This window comes from Strigops habroptila, chromosome 9, assembly GCF_004027225.2.
Source record: "Strigops habroptila isolate Jane chromosome 9, bStrHab1.2.pri, whole genome shotgun sequence".
NCBI lineage: Eukaryota > Metazoa > Chordata > Aves > Psittaciformes > Psittacidae > Strigops > Strigops habroptila.
Genome location: NC_044285.2, coordinates 21,093,884 through 21,111,243, shown reverse-complemented (window position 1 = coordinate 21,111,243; position 17,360 = coordinate 21,093,884). Strand labels below are relative to the sequence as shown.

The following is a 17,360-nucleotide window of genomic DNA, read 5'->3' as shown; positions in this document are numbered from 1 at the left end:
GGAATTCCTGGGAAAAAAATAAAAAGAAGCCCACGGTCCTCTCCTGGCTCCACCAAATTCCCAGTGGATGCTTTGGCCCAGCTGGTGCCTTCGCGGGGGGATTTGGGTGGTGAGACCCGGCAGCAACTGCTCCAAAGAACCAGCCAAGCTGCCGACTTTGACAAAATAAGTTTATTTCACTTCGCTTCGTTTCTGCCGAAACCTCACATTTTTCTCTTTTTTGTTGTTGTTTTGTTTTTGGCTGAAAAAAAACCTGAAACCCCCCCGAACCCCCCCTAAACCCCTCTGAAGCCACCAAGAACCGCATCGCTTCGCCCTCTCCCGCAGGCGACCAAGGGCTCTGACCAGCTCCACTCCCTGCGGGAGCCACCGCAGCCCCCAAACCCTCCCCATCCCACATCCCCCCCCCCCCGGCCACGAGCATCCCAAGCCCTGGAGCCCCAGGATCAGCCCCTGGAGCCGAGCCCTCTGGGAACACCCGCAGCAGTTCCCACCCGAGGTGTTTTTAACCTCCTCAAGTTCTATGTTTTGTTTTGTTTTTCTTTCCCTCCCCCTCCCCCCCCTTTGTTTTTGTTTCTTGGTTGGTTTTTTTTTCTTTTTTTTTGGTTTTTTTTTGGTGTGTTTTGTTTTAATTTTTTTTAAATTAATTTATTTATAGATATATTTAAAAAAAGCAATAGTCCTTTGGTCCCTAAACTCTAAGGAATGATATGACTCTGAAACAAGTAATCCTATGTCCCTGTGCCAGTGACAAGCAGGGGAAGCGCATGTCCCGCTGCCCCGCTCCGTGGGATATATATATATATATACTTATTTATATATATCTTCTATAAGTCCAACATACTTTGATCCTTTTCTTTTCTCCTCCCCCTGATGTGGGGAAAAAGCAAATCTCTTGCCCTTTTCCTTTTTCCTTTTCCAACCAAGCATCCTCCAGGTGAAGCGCCCAAGGCTGGTCCCGTCCCACCGGCTTTGGTTTAAGAATCCATTTGGAGCCTCTTTTCCTCGTTTCTCCTGGGAAATCGGTAGCAGCAAGTGAGTGCTTTAAAAACCACCAACCACAAAGTGGATCCCGGCTGCCCTCAGCCTGTCTCCCGGCGAGGGAGGCGTGAGTCCCAGCACGCGGCCGGCGGCGAACCTCAGCCCCGGAGCCGCGTCGCTCTCCTCCTTCCTTGTCCTCCTCACTCTTGTTCCCGTTCAGTAACAAACAAGACCAGTTTGGGGTAAAAGTAATCAAAAAAGGAAAGAAAAGCTACGACCAGAATGGCTCTCTTCTTCGCTGCTTCTCCATCGCCTCCTCCTCTGCCTCCTCCGGGGTGTGTTGCAAAGAAAGAGAGTTACGGGTTTGGATACTGCACTTGGGGAAGGGGAAAGTCATCAGACACCCCGGGACACCCAACCTGCAAAACAGCAACAGAGCCTCAGCCTGTGCCCGGGGCATGCAGAGAAGGGATGGGGAGAGGGATGGGGAGAGGGGCACAAACCCCACTCAAACACACGCGCAGCTGGTCCCGGGTGCAGAGACCCCCGAGGACACTGTGGGAGGGAACGCAGCACAAGCAGAGCCCCACCGCCAGGTCCCCTGGGGCACGTCAGGCCCCCAATCCCCCTCACCTCTCCGCAGGGCATGGGCGAGCAGGGGTCAGTAGGGTCTGTTGGCATCTTTCGGCCGCTTTAGCTGGACTTTTAGCCTCTTCATGCCGATCTGGAAGCCGTTCATGGCCTGAATGGCTGCCTGAGCGCTCGTCGGATTGTCAAAACTGACGAAACCTGGGGGCGAAGGACGAGTTTTGTCACCAAAAACATCCAAGGTTGACACTTCAACCGAGGTGTTGAAATCCCGCAGGATGCTCCCACAGGCAGCCCGAGGTTGGGGAATGCTGGGAGAGGGGATAGTGGGATAGCAGTGCAGCCCCAGATGGCAGGGGACTGGGCTGATGGCATCTTTGGGGACACCAAGGTCTGCAGGGACATGGACGTGACAGGCTCTGTGGGGACACCAGCATAAGGGAGTCCACAGGGACACTGGAGTGGTCCTCAGACATACCAAGGTGATGGGGCCTGTGGGGTCACTGGGACGACAGTGTCCATCAGTGACAGGGACTGCAGGGACACCAAGGTGAGCAGGTCTGTGGGGACACCAGGACGGGATGTGTGGGCTCATGGGACACCCAGGTGATGGGGCCTCCAAAGGCACTGGACTGACACGGTCTACAGGGACACCAGGGTGGCAGATCTGCAGGCCAGAGCACGCCAGTGGCAGCGGTGACACTTGGCCACATGAGCAGAGCAGACATGGCAGCAGCACTCGGTGACCAGCCCTCCCTGCCAGGAGGGGGCACTGGGCTGAGGACACAGGGGACAGCAGGAGAGGAGACAGCAGGAGGGCGAGTCCTTCTGTCCTGGCACAGTGTGGGACATGAAAACACCCTGTGGCGCCAGGACATACACACTGCCCCAGCCACCATGCGCCTTCGGTCAGTCAATGTTGCCCAAGCCAGACCCTGAGCTGGGATGCTGGGGAAAGACAGACCCCAGAGCTGGAATATCAGGGAGAGATGGATCCCTGGGCTGGGACATCAGGGAGAGACGGATCTCTGAGCTGGAACACTGCGGAGAGTGGGACCCCTGAGCTGGGGGTGCTGGGGAGAGCCAGACCCCTGAGCTGGGGCATCAGGGAGAGCTGGACCGCCAAGCTGGAGCCCAGGAGGAACTGGGATGTTGAGGAGAGCTGGAGCCCTGAGCTGGGATGTTGTCCCCAGACGCCCGAGCTGGGGACTGGGAAGAGCAGGACCTCTGAGCTGGGACATGAAGGAGAGCCACACACCGGTACTTACCAAAGCATTTACTCTGGTTGGTGGCACGGTCTACAAAGACTTTGGCAGAGATGACATTGCCGAAAGGCAAAAACATCTGCGTGAGCTCCGCGTCCCCGAACTCCTGGGGCAGGTGATAAATGAACAGGTTACAGCCCTCGGGACCTGGTGACACACAAAGGACAGACGCAGATCAGGCGCGGTGCACCGGGGGGGCAGGAGCCACCGGCCCCGCGGCGGGTGCCCCCCACAACTCCTCACCTTCTCGCTGCTGCTGCGGGATGATGGGCGCCTGCTGGGGGAAGGCCTGGCTGATGGGTGCGTAAGCGGTGGGATACGCTGCTGCAAGAGAGAAACGCAGAGCTGAGGCCCCGGCGCCCACCCCAGCCCTGGGGAGGGCCGGGGACAGGGGTGTCCCCCGCTGCCACCCTCGATGGAGGCGCCTCTGCTGCCCTGGGGTCTTGGCTCTGCCCTTCCCACCCCGGCATGGCCCCGGCCTCCCGGCACAGCAGGGATGTGGGAACGGCTCTCCCAGGAGGGACAGTGGTGGCAGCAGTAACATGCCCTCAAGGTTAAGGAAAGCCGGCACTTTTGGTTGGACAAACTCAAGAATTCGGGGTCCAAACTTGATTTTCTGTGGAAAATCTGAACGCCGCTGGTAGTGCTCCTAAAGAAATGGCTGCTGGGCCCGACGTGCTTCCACAGGATGCTTTGACTCCCTTCTCTCTGCAGCCCATCTCCCTGGCCAGCAGATTCGGCCACACGACGAACATCCAAGGATCTCTGATGTCTTGGTGCCTCCATGGCTGTCTCCAGCAGCAGGACCCAGCATGGAGCCAGCTCTCCATCACCGCCCAAACCTCGCCCCCTCTCCTGGTACCGCCGCCAGCTTTCCTCCATGGGCATTAAAGCTCACTTTCCTCCACCCAAAATCTGCACAGAGGGCTGTGCTGGGAGCACATCCGTGTTGCTGGGAATGAGGGGATGGAATCCTGCACCAGCATCACCCCCTTGCTGCCCCGGAGCTCCTGCCAGGGTATGGCACCCAGTGCTCACTGCATTAATCAGTGCCCAAGCACACTGTGCCAATCCTGTGGTTCAACCCCAACGTGGTGTTTGCCCCCCAAAAATAAGGGTGAGGAGCAAATGAGGGGAGAGAGGGAAGAAAGCAAAGCAAAGCTTGAGACCTGCATAGTGCTGCATGCCTGCGTAGGCTTGCTGGAGGGGATCTGCCACCGTGGGGCTTTGAGCTGGGAAGAGAAAAGGAGAAGGGAGAGAGAATCAGCAAGAGGAACCCACAGATGAGCAGATCCCGCGGGAGAAGGCTCCGGGCCGGGCACTGCCGCAGGGGGGCAGAGCTGCTCCTGCCGCTCCATGGGAGCCGAGACCAGAGGCAGCAATGCCGAGGGAGGAAGGGTTCTGGTGGCGACGGGTGCACGGCTGGTTCACCCACCGCGTTCCTGGGGTGGGCAGTGCAGCGGGAGCTGAGTGGGCTGCAAGGGGGGTTACCTGGGTAGGGGTGGATGCCGTTGGTGTAGATGGTCTCCGAGGCGGGCTGCCCGTTGGTCTGCGGCGGCAGCGGGCTGAAGCCGTTGACGCCGATCGGCGTGGCGATGCTGGGCACCGGCGCTGTGCTGATGCCGGGGGGAGTGCTCGTACCTGCAGCACAGAGCGGTCAGTGACACCCCATGAGGGCGCTAGGTGGGACGGGGGGCACGCGGCGGGGTTGTACCTGAAGAGGGGGTGAGGGGAGCGGCCACCAGCCCGCTGACGTTGAAGGCGGCCATCTGCTGCATCTGGGCGGCTGCGATGGCAGCCATGGGGTTGAGGCAGGTCCCCTGCGCAGCCGCCATCAGGGCTGCCTGCTGCTGCATGATCTTAAGGAAAGAAAGGCGGGGAAAGGGGAGAGCGAGCGAGAGGCAGAGAGAAGGGGGAGCAGGGAGGACAAATCAGCATCTCCCCCTTTGCACCCACGCATGAGGGATGGATGCCACCCGCTGCCGGACCCAGGGACAGGTGACACTAAAAAAGGTGATATATGGGACCCCTGCCCCCTACCTCCTCACCTGAGGGGGTGAAACCCCCTGTGGTGCCCCTAAATGGGGATGTACCAACCCCCATGGGCATCCGCACTCACTGGCACTGATATAATCCCATGCAGGCTTCTCCAGGCAAAACCACCACCACCACCCATGGGACTCCCCAAATCCCCCAGGTCCCAGCCAGCCCCAGCTCCTACCGCTTGCGTGTAGGCCCCGTAGGCGCCGAACTGGATGGTCATGGGGTTGAAGATGCCCAGCTGCCCGGCCATCTGATGCATCCGTCGCAGGGTCCTCTCCTTGTCCGTGTCCGCAAACTTCACCACCAGGCTGGAGGAGGCGCCCTGGGATGGGGGGAAGATGGGGCTGACAGCAGGATCCCGGCGATGCCCCTGGATCGTGTCCCTGCTCCAGGAGGGACCTGCCGGCTCGCAGCGGCTGCAGCATCCTCAGCCTCGGGATGCTGCCGCCTTGGCAGCAGCGACCAGCAATCGATGCGAGGTTTAATTATAGCCGGTATTTCTCCCAGCGGCTCCCTGACCTCCGTTCCCTTTTCCCCTCCTCATTCACAGTTTTGACCTTCGGCGTTAATTAAACAGCCCCTTTCTGCAGCGGGGAGGGAATTAGCCCTGAGCACCATCCCCAGTGCCCGGGCAAGGATGAACCTCGGGGTGATCCGGCCAACAAACTGCTGGTCTGTAGGATTTTGATCCAATTAGACAGAGGATCAAATGAGCTGGTGATTAGATTATGCAGGCAGCACGGGGTCGAACGGGGCAGGGTGAGAGCCTGTACTTACCGGCATGGTTTGGCTGCCGTGCAGGCTGTTGATGGCAGCCTGTGCCTCGGCGTGGCTGCCGTACTTCACAAAGGCACAACCTAAAGGCAGAGAGGGGACATGGGAGAGGCTGGACTCGGGCGCTGCAGGAGCCAGCGCTGCCGGCTCCTGCTGCCTGCAGGACCCACCCTCCGTGCTCACCCCACTGCCCACCTTTGCTGGCTCCGTCGGGCCCTCGGAGGATGGTGCACTCCTCAATCTGGCCGAAGGGCTCGAAGAGGCGCCGGACGTCGTCCTCGCTCTGCTGCTTCCCCAGCATGCCCACAAAGAGCTTCCTGTCTTCTAAAAACAAAACCCAGCCCGTTGGGACGCAGGATGCCGCTCCCCATCCCATCCCCTCGTCCCTGTGCGCCGAGGGGGAAGAGTCGGGTAACACCGGAGCCTGGGAGGGAGCGCCGCCGACCCAGCAGCCACGGCGCGGGGTTTATCACCTCCATCCTACACACTGCTCCGGGTGGGAAAACCTCCCCGACAGGGAAACTGCTGAGGGGTGTCGCTGGGAAGAGCTGCCTGAGGGCCCGGAGCTGGGGCTTTTCCCAGCTCCCCCGGCACCGCTGTGGCTGGGAACAAAGAGAGCCGCAAACCAGCAGCAATTGCCTTCCTATGATCGACGGCAAAAGAACCCACAGCCTCGGGCCGTGCCCAGGGGACATAAATAACCCAGCCACGAGGGGAGAGAGAGTAAATAATGAGAAGTTCACGATTATTAGCAGCATCCGTCTCGCACAGCCGCGCGCTCCTGCCGCACGCTAATGGCATTTGACAAAGAGAATAAGGTGCCCTGTCAGGAGCCCGGCCAGGAAATAAATAAATAATGGCAGGAGACAATTAATGCTCCGTCTGTTTAGGAACCAGGAGAATTAGCTCAGGGAATAGGGCTCGTGTGCTGTCTGCTTAAACATAAACCATCTCCTAGCCAGGGTGGCTGCGGGGAGCGTTGTTGCCCAGGCAAGGGGGACGGAGCTGGGCACCCAAACTGGCCCATCCATCTTTAATCTTTCACCAATTACACTCGGTAAGTGGGTAATTTATTTGCCAGGTCCCTCTGGGATGTGCTGGGACCAGCTCGTGGTGTGTTCAATAGCGTGGTTTTAACAGGGGGACATCCATCCCGGCTGTCCCGCTGAGGGCCAGCGGCCCCACACAAGCATCCCAATGCTCCCAGCGCTTGGCACCAGTAACGCTGGGGGGGTTGATCCAATTCCTGCAGGTTTGCCCAAATTACTGACTCAGCCTGGAAGCAGCACAGCCCCATGGAGAACCTGGGAGAGGGAGGTGGCAGCTTCTGTTTAAGAGGGGCTAGGGCCATGTGTGGCTCACTCCTGCACCCCAGCTCTGCAGGGTCCCCACAGTCAGCTGCAGGCAGGTACTTGGGTTGTTTGACAGGCGAAGGGGCTGTCAGATGTCAGGATGCTCCTGGTATGACATCAGGATGTTCCTGGCATGACGTCAGGATGTTCCCAGCATGACATCAAGATGTTCTCTCCAGCCAGCCAGGTAGGGAGAGCCGAGATCACATTCGTTTTGCACTCGGGTTTGGATGCCACCGGCAAAGGCAGCTCCTTTGGGGGTTTCTCCGCAAACAAACCTCCCCACGGCAGCCCCCACGATGCCACCGTGTCCCCTGTCACCCCCCGGGTGGCCCTGCACCCCCTGCCTACACCGGGCAGCCGAGGAAGGGGGGACCTACCTCCTCGGCCCTCGCTGTCAGCTGGCTTCACCTGGATAGGGCGGTTCATCTGCAACACACAAGCGGGAGGGGGCGGTCAGTGGTGGCGCCGTGCCGCCCTCCCCAACCCTTTCCATGGGGAACAGCAGGATTTGGCCCCAGCCTGGCCTGGCACAGGGAGCAAGGAGGGACCTGCAAGAACAGAGCCAGGGCTTGTGGGCACAGGGCACCAGAGGTGCCAGGGGCACAGGGCGATGCTGTGGCCCCGGGGATGGGCACCCGCTGCCGCAGGCACCCGCGGGCCGCCGGTGCCAGCCTTGGCCGCCTGCCTGCTTTCCTCGACTGCAAAGGACTGCAGAGGCAGCAGCAGCACCCAGCCAGCCTGGCAGCACTGCCACCAGCGTGCCCCTGTGCCTCATTCCCACCCAATTCTGGCCTCCTACCGTGCGTCACCGCTGTGCGGGCCCGTGAGTGTGACACGCGTGTGCAGCAGGACACACCGGGCACACCCCTGGCCTGCTGCCCCGCGGAGCCATTTCTCCTCCTCTCTCCCCCTCCTTTTTTTCCCCCTCTTTTAGCCGAAAAACGCTACAATTACGGCCATTTCCATGGCAACAAGCGTGCTTCCCCCACGATGCTGCAGAGCCCAAGCCATGTGCTCGATGGGGTCGTCACGGCAACAGCAGGATGTCACGCATGACGGGGCGGGTGTGCGCGCACACGTACACGGCTCGAGCGCGCACGCGGGTGGGTGCCCCCACCCCAGGGTCCCCCTGCGCACCCGTGGAGGGGGCAACACATGTAGGGGCTGGGTGAGGGCAGCACCGGGGCTCCCCCCGCCCCAGCCCAGGGTGAGGAAGAGGATGGATAAGGAAGAGGAGGAGGGAGGTTTCCACAGCAACCGTCTCGTCTCCAGGGAAACACAGGGAGAAATGTCAGCGCAGAGCCAGGGATGGTCCAGGGAGGGGACCGAGTCCCCAGGAGCCACCGAGGGACATGGGGCCACCCAGCTGCCCTCGTGTCACCCGTTCCCCAGGCATCCACCCCATCCCCTGCAACAGAGCTCACCCCAAAGCCAGGAGGCTGTGACAGCAGAACCAGCATCCCCCTGTCCCCACATCCCTGCTGCGGCCGGGAGGAGCGAACCCCAATTTTGGGTGAGGGGAGCTGCCCCCATCCACTCACCCACCAGTCCCATTTCCCAGCGCATGGCCTCCAATGGAATATATTTCCAGGCCTGCTGCTGCGTGCTTAATGCAATAAAGGCAGCGAGGATGATTTAGAATAACATTTAGGGAGCCGCAGAGTGTCATTTTGATGTGGCTCCCGTCTCTGCTCGCTGGTTATTAAACTGTATTGATTCTCCGGGAGCGGCTGATGTTTATAAATGTCAGACCTTAGGGACCAGCTCACCTCCCCCAGAGCCCTGCACCGTGCCGGGACAAAGAGCCCCGGCCTGGGGACACCCCTGGAAAAGGGGTTTGGTACCCCTGGCATCACCCCGTGCCCACGCGGGGTGCTCAGTGCCCCCGGCGCCAGCTCCCATGGCACAGGCGGATGGTGTGGGCATCCAGACCCCAACTGGGCACATGGGGATGGTGCCCACCTCTCCGTCTGCTCCGTCCCCACAGCACCCCTGCACCCACACAGTCACCTACCCCTGGCACCCAAACAACCACCCAGCCATCTCCCCCTGCTCCTGACACCCATCCGTCCGCCCCCTGACACCCACCATCCATCCACCCTTCCATCCATCCATCCCTCCTTGACACTCACAATCACCCATCCACCCATCTTCCCCCAAGATTCACCCATTCATCCCCCAACACCCATCACCATAACACCCATCCACCCCCATAGCACCCACCCATACCCAACACCCATCCATCCATCCATCCATCTCCGTAGCACCCTCACACCTGCCCATTCATTCCCATCTGCCCACCACCCACCTTTCCACCCCACAGCGCTCACGCATCCAACCCCCAAGGCTCACCTATCTTCCGCCCATCCTCGCACACCCCAGGAACATGCTCATGCACCCAGGGTCACTGGAGACCCTGTCTGGGGTGTCCCAGCACCCACTGGCACCCGTGGGTGCCCCACAGAGCCTCAGCTATGGCACCTCATGGCCAAACCACCACAGTGCAACAGCCGAGGGCGTCACCATTGGTTGCTGAACCACCTCCTGACTGCTCGGGCACTGTCACTGTCCCCCACCCAAATTCGGAGCCCCCCTAACAGCCTGGGCACTGGGGAGAGCTCCTTCCTCGGGGTCACCCTCCTCCTCGCACCCAACAGCCGGTGGACCCGTCAGGCCACTGTGCATCCGAGTGAGCTGAGATGGAGGTGCTGGGTGATGCTGGAGCAGCAGGCGCCTGTGGGAGGCTGGTGTCTGCGTCACCCTGAGGGCCCCCAGGCAGCCAACACCCAGTGCAGGGGGACAGGCGCTTGGGTACAGGCAGCCTCCGGCCACGGGAACAGCCTGCCATCATGGGAACACCCTGCCAGCGTCCTGGGGGTGCACTCACAGCGAGGAGGCACAGCCGGCCTGGGGACAGTCACACCACCGCACAACCCTGTGCAGGCGCACACCCTCACACACAACCACATACCCCCTACAGCCGCACTCCCGCTCCTGCACACCCCTGAGCATAACCGCAGCGCCACGCACAGCACATGCAACCTCCACGCACACCCACCCACAGTGGCACGCTTGCCTCAGCACCCCCTGCATAACAGTACACCCGCACCTTGCACCCACACAGCCCCACACACAACTGTACACCTGTCCTAGCACCACTGCACACCCACGTGCAGCCGCACACCCGCCCCGAGCCAGCCTTGTGTACACCCGCACACAACGCCCCTACACTGCAGATCCCGAGTCCTCATGAGCACCCGCACCCCCACCCGCCACCCCCAGTGCCCTCCCTGCAGTGGTGGATCCCGCACAACCACAGGCACACACCCCCGTGCCAGGCAGGGAAACAACACCCCTTGCCTCAGTTTCCCCACTGCAGCAGTGGGACCCACAGCGGGTCCCCAGCAGCGCTGCGGACACCCAGCCACCTGATGCTGGACACCCCCTGCAGCACCCACAACCCATCCACATACACCCGAGCCCTGTGCACAATGTGGGAGCCCAGCAACACCCGCATGCACACACGTGCTCCTGCTCACACCCAGCGTGCACGCACACACACGTGCACACCCCCCCAGCACCGCCACCTCCAGGCCCATGTACACCCACAGCCCATCACCACACGCACAATCACTGGGTGCAAAGACACCCTCAGCACCCACTGGCACACACACACAGTCACTGGCACACTCACACACTCACCATCCCTGGGTGCAACTGCTCTTGTGCACACCCCAGGGGCAAAACTGTGCTCCTGCCAATGCACACACACACACCCCGCTGCACCACGTGTGGGTGCAACACCCCCCCGAGCACATCCCCTTGCACACCTGCAACCACACACACAACACTCGGTGGAAAAATACACCCTCCAGCCAACACACAAACAAGCCCATCCCTGGGCGCAGATACACCCTCCTCACCAACACGGGCATGCACAGGCTCCATCCCTGCCTGCAAATACACCCTGCTCACCACCACCCCCACCACACACCATTCCTGGGCGCAGATACACCCTCCTCACCGACACCCACACTCACACTCACACACAGAGCATCTCTGCGTGCAGATACACCCCCTTCACCAACACCCCCCTGCCAACACCCTCTCCATCCCTGGATGCAGACACAGCAACACACACACACACAACCCTCATCCCTGCGTGCAAATACACCCTCGTCACCAACAACCGCCCTGTCAACACATGCACCTCATCCCCGGGTGCCGATGCACCCTCCTCACCAACACCCACACTCACACACCACAGCCCCGGGCGCAAATACACCCCCTGTCAACACCCCATCGCTGGCAGCACGTACACCGCCCTCACCATCACCCCCCGTCCCTGACTGCCTGCGAGCACCCGCGGGTGCAGCACCCGGGCCGAGACGGTGGCAGACAAAGGCGGGGCCCTACCTCGATGCAGAGGATCTTGGACCCGGCGGGCACCCACAGCACGGGCGGCCGCGGCCCGGGCGCCGGCACCTGCGGCAGCTGCATGGCCCGGCCCGGCCCGGCTCGGCTCGGCTCGGCTCGGCTCGGGCCGGCCAGACCCGGCTCCACCCGAGGCGGCTCGATTCGATTCGGCTCGGTTCGGCTGGGCTCGGCTCGGCTCGGCTCGGCTCGCGCAGCGGCGCGCGGGAGGCGGGGCGGGAGGAGGGGCGGCCGCAGCCCCGCCGAGCCCAGCCGAGCCGAATCGAGCCGGGCCGAGCCGAGCCGAGGGGAGGGGCTTCGGTCGGGACACGCCCCCTTCGCGCCTGGACACGCCCCCAAGTCGTGCCGGGGGCGGGGCATGCCCCAGGGGGTACACCCGGGGTCACGAGCACAGGTACAGGTGAGCACAGGTACAGGGTGCCACAGGTACAGGGGGTGTGAGCACAGGTACAGGGGTGTGAGCACAGGTACAGGGGAGCACAGGTACAGGGGGTGAGCACAGGTAAAGGGGGACACAGGTACAGGGGTATGAGCACAGGTACAGGGGGGCACAGGTACAGGGGGTGAGCACAGGTACAGGGGGACACAGGTACAGCGGGTGCGCACAGGTACAGGGGTGTGAGCACAGGTACAGATAAGCACAGGTACGGGGGTGTGGGCACAGGAACAGCGTGAGCACAGGTACAGGTGAGCACAGGTACAGGGGGGCACAGGTACAGGGTGAGCACAGGTACAGGGGGTGAGCACAGGTACAGGTGAGCACAGGTACAGGGGGGTGAGCACAGGTACAGGGTGAGCACAGGTACAGGGGGTGAGCACAGGTACAGGTGAGCACAGGTACAGGGGGGTGAGCACAGGTACAGGTGAGCACAGGTACAGGGAGGCACAGGTACAGGGGTGTGAGCACAGGTACAGGGGGGCACAGGTACAGGTGAGCACAGGCACAGGGGGGTGAGCACAGGTACAGGGGTGTGAGCACAGGTACAGGGGGGCACAGGTACAGGTGAGCACAGGCACAGGGGGGTGAGCACAGGTACAGGGTGGGCACAGGTACAGGGGGGCACAGGTACAGGTGAGCACAGGTACAGGGTGAGGACAGCTACAGGTGAGCACAGGTGTGAGTACAAGCACACATGGCTGTCACCGCTACATGGAGGTGTTCCCAGGCACACACGGCTATGCACAATCAGAGAGGGATGTGCACAGGTATACGAGAATGTGGACAAGTCCAGAGGGGTGTGCACAGGCACATGGGGTTGTGCACAGGCACAGGGGTGTGAGGAGGAGCGCACACTGGTGTGCAGAAGCACAGAGTGCGCACAAGCACAGGGGTGTGTGTACAAGCACAGAGGGGTGTGCACAGCTACATGGGGGTGCACAACTGTAGAGGGGTGTGCACAGGCACACGTGGGTATAAGCACAAGCACGGAGGGTGTACACAGCTACAAGGGGTGTGCATAAGCACAGGGGTGCATGTGCAAGCACACAGGGGTGTAAGCAGAAGCAAAGAGGGGTGTGCACAAGCATAGAGGGGTATGCAGAGGAGATGTGCAAGGGCACGCAGGGGTGGGGGCACAAGCACAGAGAGGGGCACAGCTACAGGGGTGTGCATAGGCACAGGGGTGTAAGCACAACAAGCACAGGGGCGCGCACACTCAGCTGCGGCTGTGCGCCCCGGCGGATGCACACCCCGCACCACTGTGTGCACACCCGCACAGAGGGGTGCGCACAGGCATGTCCCCCACACGGGCACATGCCCACACACCCACCTGCAAGCACCTACTCACATGTGCACCCCTGTGCTCACCTTGGGCACTAGGGGTGCAGGGTGAGAAGTGAGCAGCTACAGCAGCCATACACCTCGCACACACATGTACACACCTGGAGCGTGTGATGAGAAGGGATGGAGGCAAGTCCCAACCCTGTGCCCACAGGCAGGGCCTGAACCCGCACCTCTTTTAGGGTGCCACAGTGGGTTGTTAACTCTTAAACCTACTGATGCACTAAACCGTCGGTGAGAGCATGGCTCAGGGCATGAACCTCGTCCTGCTCCATCAGCTCCGCGCTCCTGAGGCAGGGATGGATATTCCCGGGGCCCGGCGCTTTCCCAGCCAAGCAGCGGCCCTATTGATTTTTATTTAGGTGAATAATTAAATATTTATCTTCACTTTGTTAAGCTCGGGAGGTCGGAGCCCACAGAAAGCGCAGCACACGCGGGAGCCAGGAAAATCGATGCCTTGGTTTGCGGCCACTGGAAGAGGCTCCTGCACCCACGCCCCGGGTGAGCGTCCCCGTCCCCGCGCCCTGCCCCAGCTCACCCCGGTGTCACTTACCCCTGGCAGCGTCTTCTGCTCGTGCAGGGCACTCTGTGCCTTCAGGGCCGAGTCGCGGGCGCAGTAGGTGAGGAAGGCACAGCCTGTGGAGACCAGGAGACAAGGTTAGTGTCCGGCCTGGTGCTGCCGCAAAGCCCCAGGCACACAGAGAGCTGGTGGCACAGCTAATGTGGCACTGGGGCACCCAGCACCCTGGCACCAGCACCCTGCTACCCTGGCACCCTGGTACCCTGACACCGTGGCACTGAGGCATCCAGCACCCTGGGACTCTGATACCCAGCACGACGCACACCAGTACTGTGACAACCAGCACCCCAGCAATGTGGCACCATCATGTCCAGCACTGTGGCACCCTGGCACCCAGCACCATCATGTCCAGCACTGTGGCACCCTGGTACCCAGCACCCCAGCACCGTGGCACCCAGCACCCTGGCACCATCATGTCCAGCACTGTGGCACCATGGCACCCAGCACCCTGGCACCATCATGTGCAGCACTGTGGCACCATGGCACCCAGCACTGTCATGTCCAGCACCCTGGCACCCTGGCACCCAGCACCCAGCACCCTGGCACCCAAGAAGGCACCGCCACCAGCAGGACCAGAGCTCAGCCCCGAAACAGGATGGGAGCTGGAGCAGTGGGATGAAGGAAGGAGCAGGGCAGGAGCAGCAGCACATGGGCAGCAGTGGCGCTCCGGGGGAAGCTGCAGCCGAAGCCTCCAGGAAGCGGATCTCCAGGCGTCCAGGGTGGCTGCCATCCCGGCTGGGCACCGCACTTCTCCCAGCTCCAAGCATCCTCCTCAGGATGAGACACAGCTCCTCCGACATCCCGGCGCTTTGGGAACCGGGAATACGCCTGGGGTGAGGTTTTCCCACGCTGACTCACGCTGCCATGCCACTCGCTCGCCCAGAGCTGGCAACGAGTGAGCCCTGGGGACCGGGCCCAGCCCTCTCCCCTCCGCCTCTCCCATTCCCGCGGGAGCATCCCGGTCCCTGCGCCGCCACCATACTGCTCCCTCTCCGAGGGCTCCCCCCCACTTTGCTGGGGTCACATCCAAAAGTGCCCGAAAGTGATATTAAAACAGCAGCAAAACAGTTTCCCTTCAACAAAGTAAATATTTAATGAATAAAATTGACATTGATGCATTTTTAATATTGGCACAATTAAATCCGCCAGCTGATTAAGTATTAATAACTCTTAATAAGTACAATCAGCGTGCCTGGGAGGGGAGGGAGCACGGCAGCGGTGCGGGGGGACACCGAGGGACGGGGGATACTGAGGGACAGGGTCCCTCGCCCACCTCAGGGTGCTGGGGACATCAACCCTCGCAGGGAGCAAGGAGAGATCCCCCTGGTTAAACATTATCCCGCTGCGGGTGGAAAGGGGAGGTCAGCGCAGCAGCTCACGTCAGGCCCGGTGCCATTTCCAGTGTTTACCATCCGTAATCATGTTGGCTTCCTCCTCGCCGCTCTTTATTCCTTCATTTTCTTCCCCATTTCCCCTGCAGGCAACAATGTGGACAGTGCCCGGGTGTTCCAGATGAGTTGGGAGGGCTGGAGCCGGAGCGGTCCTGCTCCAGAGGCTCGCCGGGAGGAAGGATGGTGTTCAAATGAAAGGAACATCCGCAGTTCAAGCGCGTGTCTGGGCCGCAGCAGTTGAAGCCCGCACTGGAGGAGGCGCTGAGGGGGCCTGGTGAGACGCGAATCCCGGTGTTTGTGGCACACGGGCGGTTTGGAAACACCTGGAGACATTCTGGAGGCTGCAGTGGTGAAAACGGTGGGGCCCGGGCGGCTGCCCCATGGCCAAAGGGCACCATCCACAAGCACGAAGTGCCAGCTTCCCAGGAAGTCCCGGTGACGTGGGCGCTGCCTGCGGCACGGGGGCTCGGTGACAGTGGGAGGAGGATCCCATCCGGGTGACACCCAGGGTGCCCTGACCCTGCTCCAGTGCCACAGACCCTGGCTTGTGCGCGTGGGTTCCATAGAGACCTCGGCGGTGCACACATGAGGCCCTCGGCACGTCTCTGCTCGGGTGCTCTGCTGCCTGTGCTGGGTGCCAGCCGGGCAGCCCCCGCCCTGCCGGCTCTCAGAGGCCTGGTGCCTCCATCCCCAGCAGATGCCTGTACCCCAGGTGGGTGTCTGTATGCCAGGTGGGTGCACCCATCCGCACTGGGTGCCTGTATCCCAGGTGGGTGTCCCCATTTGCAGTGGGTGCCTGTGTCCCAGGTGGGTGCACCCATCCGCAGTAGGCGCCTATACCCCAAATGGGTGCCCCCATCCGCAGTGGATGCCTGTATCCCAGGTGGGCGCCCCCATCCGCACTGGGTGCCTGTATCCCAGGTGGGTGCCCCCATCCGCACTGGGTGCCTGTATCCCAGGTGGGTGCCCTGATGCCAGACAGGTGCCCCCAGTCCAGGCACATGTCCTAAACTCCACTGGGTTCCTCCAGCCCTGGGGTGCTCTGACCCCAGGGGTGTCCCTGAGCCAGACGGCAGCTCCCAATCCCAGGTAGGGACCCTAACCCCTGGTGGGTGACCCCGTCTCCGGCAGGTGTCCCCATCCCAGGAGTACCTCCACCTTAGACGGGTGCTTTCTCCCTCAGGGGTACCCCACACTTAGGGGGGCCACATACCAGGATGCCCCATACCTGAGTGTCCCCACCTCGGGGGTACCTTCACCTCAGGGGTGCCTCACACCAGAGTGACCATACCAGGGTGATCCACACCAGTGCGTCCACCTCAGGGGTACCCCATAGCAGGGGGCCCCACCTCCAGCATACCTCCACCTCAAGGGTGCCCCCAGCTCAGGGGTACCTTCCCGTCAGGGGTATCCCCGCCTTAGGGGGTACCTCTAGAGCGAGGATAACTCCACTTCAAGGGTGCTCCATATTTGGGTGCACCACCTCGGATGTGTCCCACCTCAGGGGTGCATCACCTCAGGGGTACCCCCGCCTCTGGGGTGTCCCGTAACAGGGTGCCCCATAACAGGGTGCCCCATCTCGGGGGTACTCAGATCATGGGTGCTCCACCTCAGGGTGTCCCACCCGAGGGGTGCCCCCCCCCGGCTGTCCCGCCTCAGGCCCCCACCCCGGTCGCGCCCAGCGGGCAGGCGTGGAGCCCCCCGTACCTTTGTGCATGCCGGTGAAGCGATCCTTGAGCACGGTGAGCTCGTAGATGCGGCCGAACTCCTCGAAGAGCGGCTTGAGGTCGCTCTCCTCCAGGTTACGCGGGATCTGCCCCACGAAGAGCTTGATGGCGTCGTGATCCTTCATGGCGATGGCGCCGGGCGGGCGGCTCAGCCCGTTCACCCGGCCGCTGTTCGCGGTGCTGAACGCCGCGCCCGCCTCCGCCGCCGCCGCCACGCCGCTGCCCGCCGCGGCCATGGCCCGCTCCGCCGCCGCCGCCGCCGCCGCCGCTGCGGGAGGCGCCCGCCGCCCCGCCCCGCCCCGCCCCGCCCCGCTCGGCGCCGTTCGGAACCGCTCGGAACCGCTCGGCTCGGCCCGGGCCTCTCCGCTCACGGCGCTGGGCGCCCCCCCCGCCTTGCAACCCGCGGGCTGGTGACGTCAGCCGGCTGGCCCCGGCGAGACGC

At 62.1% G+C, this 17,360-nt stretch overlaps 1 protein-coding gene across 6 annotated transcripts; it reads right to left on the bottom strand.

Annotated features, from left to right (window-relative positions):
* Nucleotides 1-156: 156 nt before the first annotated feature.
* CELF6 (CUGBP Elav-like family member 6) lies at nt 157-17,300 on the bottom strand. Of its 6 annotated transcripts, none has more exons than XM_030496606.1 (13): nt 16,899-17,300; nt 13,774-13,856; nt 7,384-7,432; nt 5,847-5,975; nt 5,655-5,734; nt 5,056-5,199; nt 4,549-4,693; nt 4,326-4,475; nt 4,004-4,066; nt 3,078-3,158; nt 2,838-2,981; nt 1,615-1,770; nt 157-1,400 (listed from the first exon to the last, which is right to left on the bottom strand). In XM_030496606.1, the coding sequence occupies exons 1-12, from the start codon at nt 17,152-17,154 to the stop codon at nt 1,643-1,645; spliced, it is 1,452 nt and encodes a 483-aa protein (XP_030352466.1). In that variant the 5' UTR covers nt 17,155-17,300; the 3' UTR covers nt 157-1,400; nt 1,615-1,642. The 6 variants fall into 6 exon arrangements, with proteins under 6 accessions (XP_030352466.1, XP_030352468.1, XP_030352469.1 ...); XM_030496608.1 differs by having other exon boundaries at nt 4,549-4,684; XM_030496609.1 differs by having other exon boundaries at nt 5,847-5,972; nt 16,899-17,120.
* Nucleotides 17,301-17,360: the final 60 nt, after the last annotated feature.

Coding starts and splice junctions, on each gene's coding strand:
- CELF6 (XM_030496606.1), bottom strand. CDS start 17,154: ATGGCCGCGGCGGGCAGCGGCGTGGCGGCGGCGGCGGAGGCGGGCGCG. Junction 5,735..5,846: donor GCCCGACGGAGCCAGCAAAG/GTGGGCAGTGGG, acceptor CTCTGCCTTTAG/GTTGTGCCTTTGTGAAGTAC. Junction 2,982..3,077: donor CCCGCAGCAGCAGCGAGAAG/GTGAGGAGTTGT, acceptor GTGTGTCACCAG/GTCCCGAGGGCTGTAACCTG.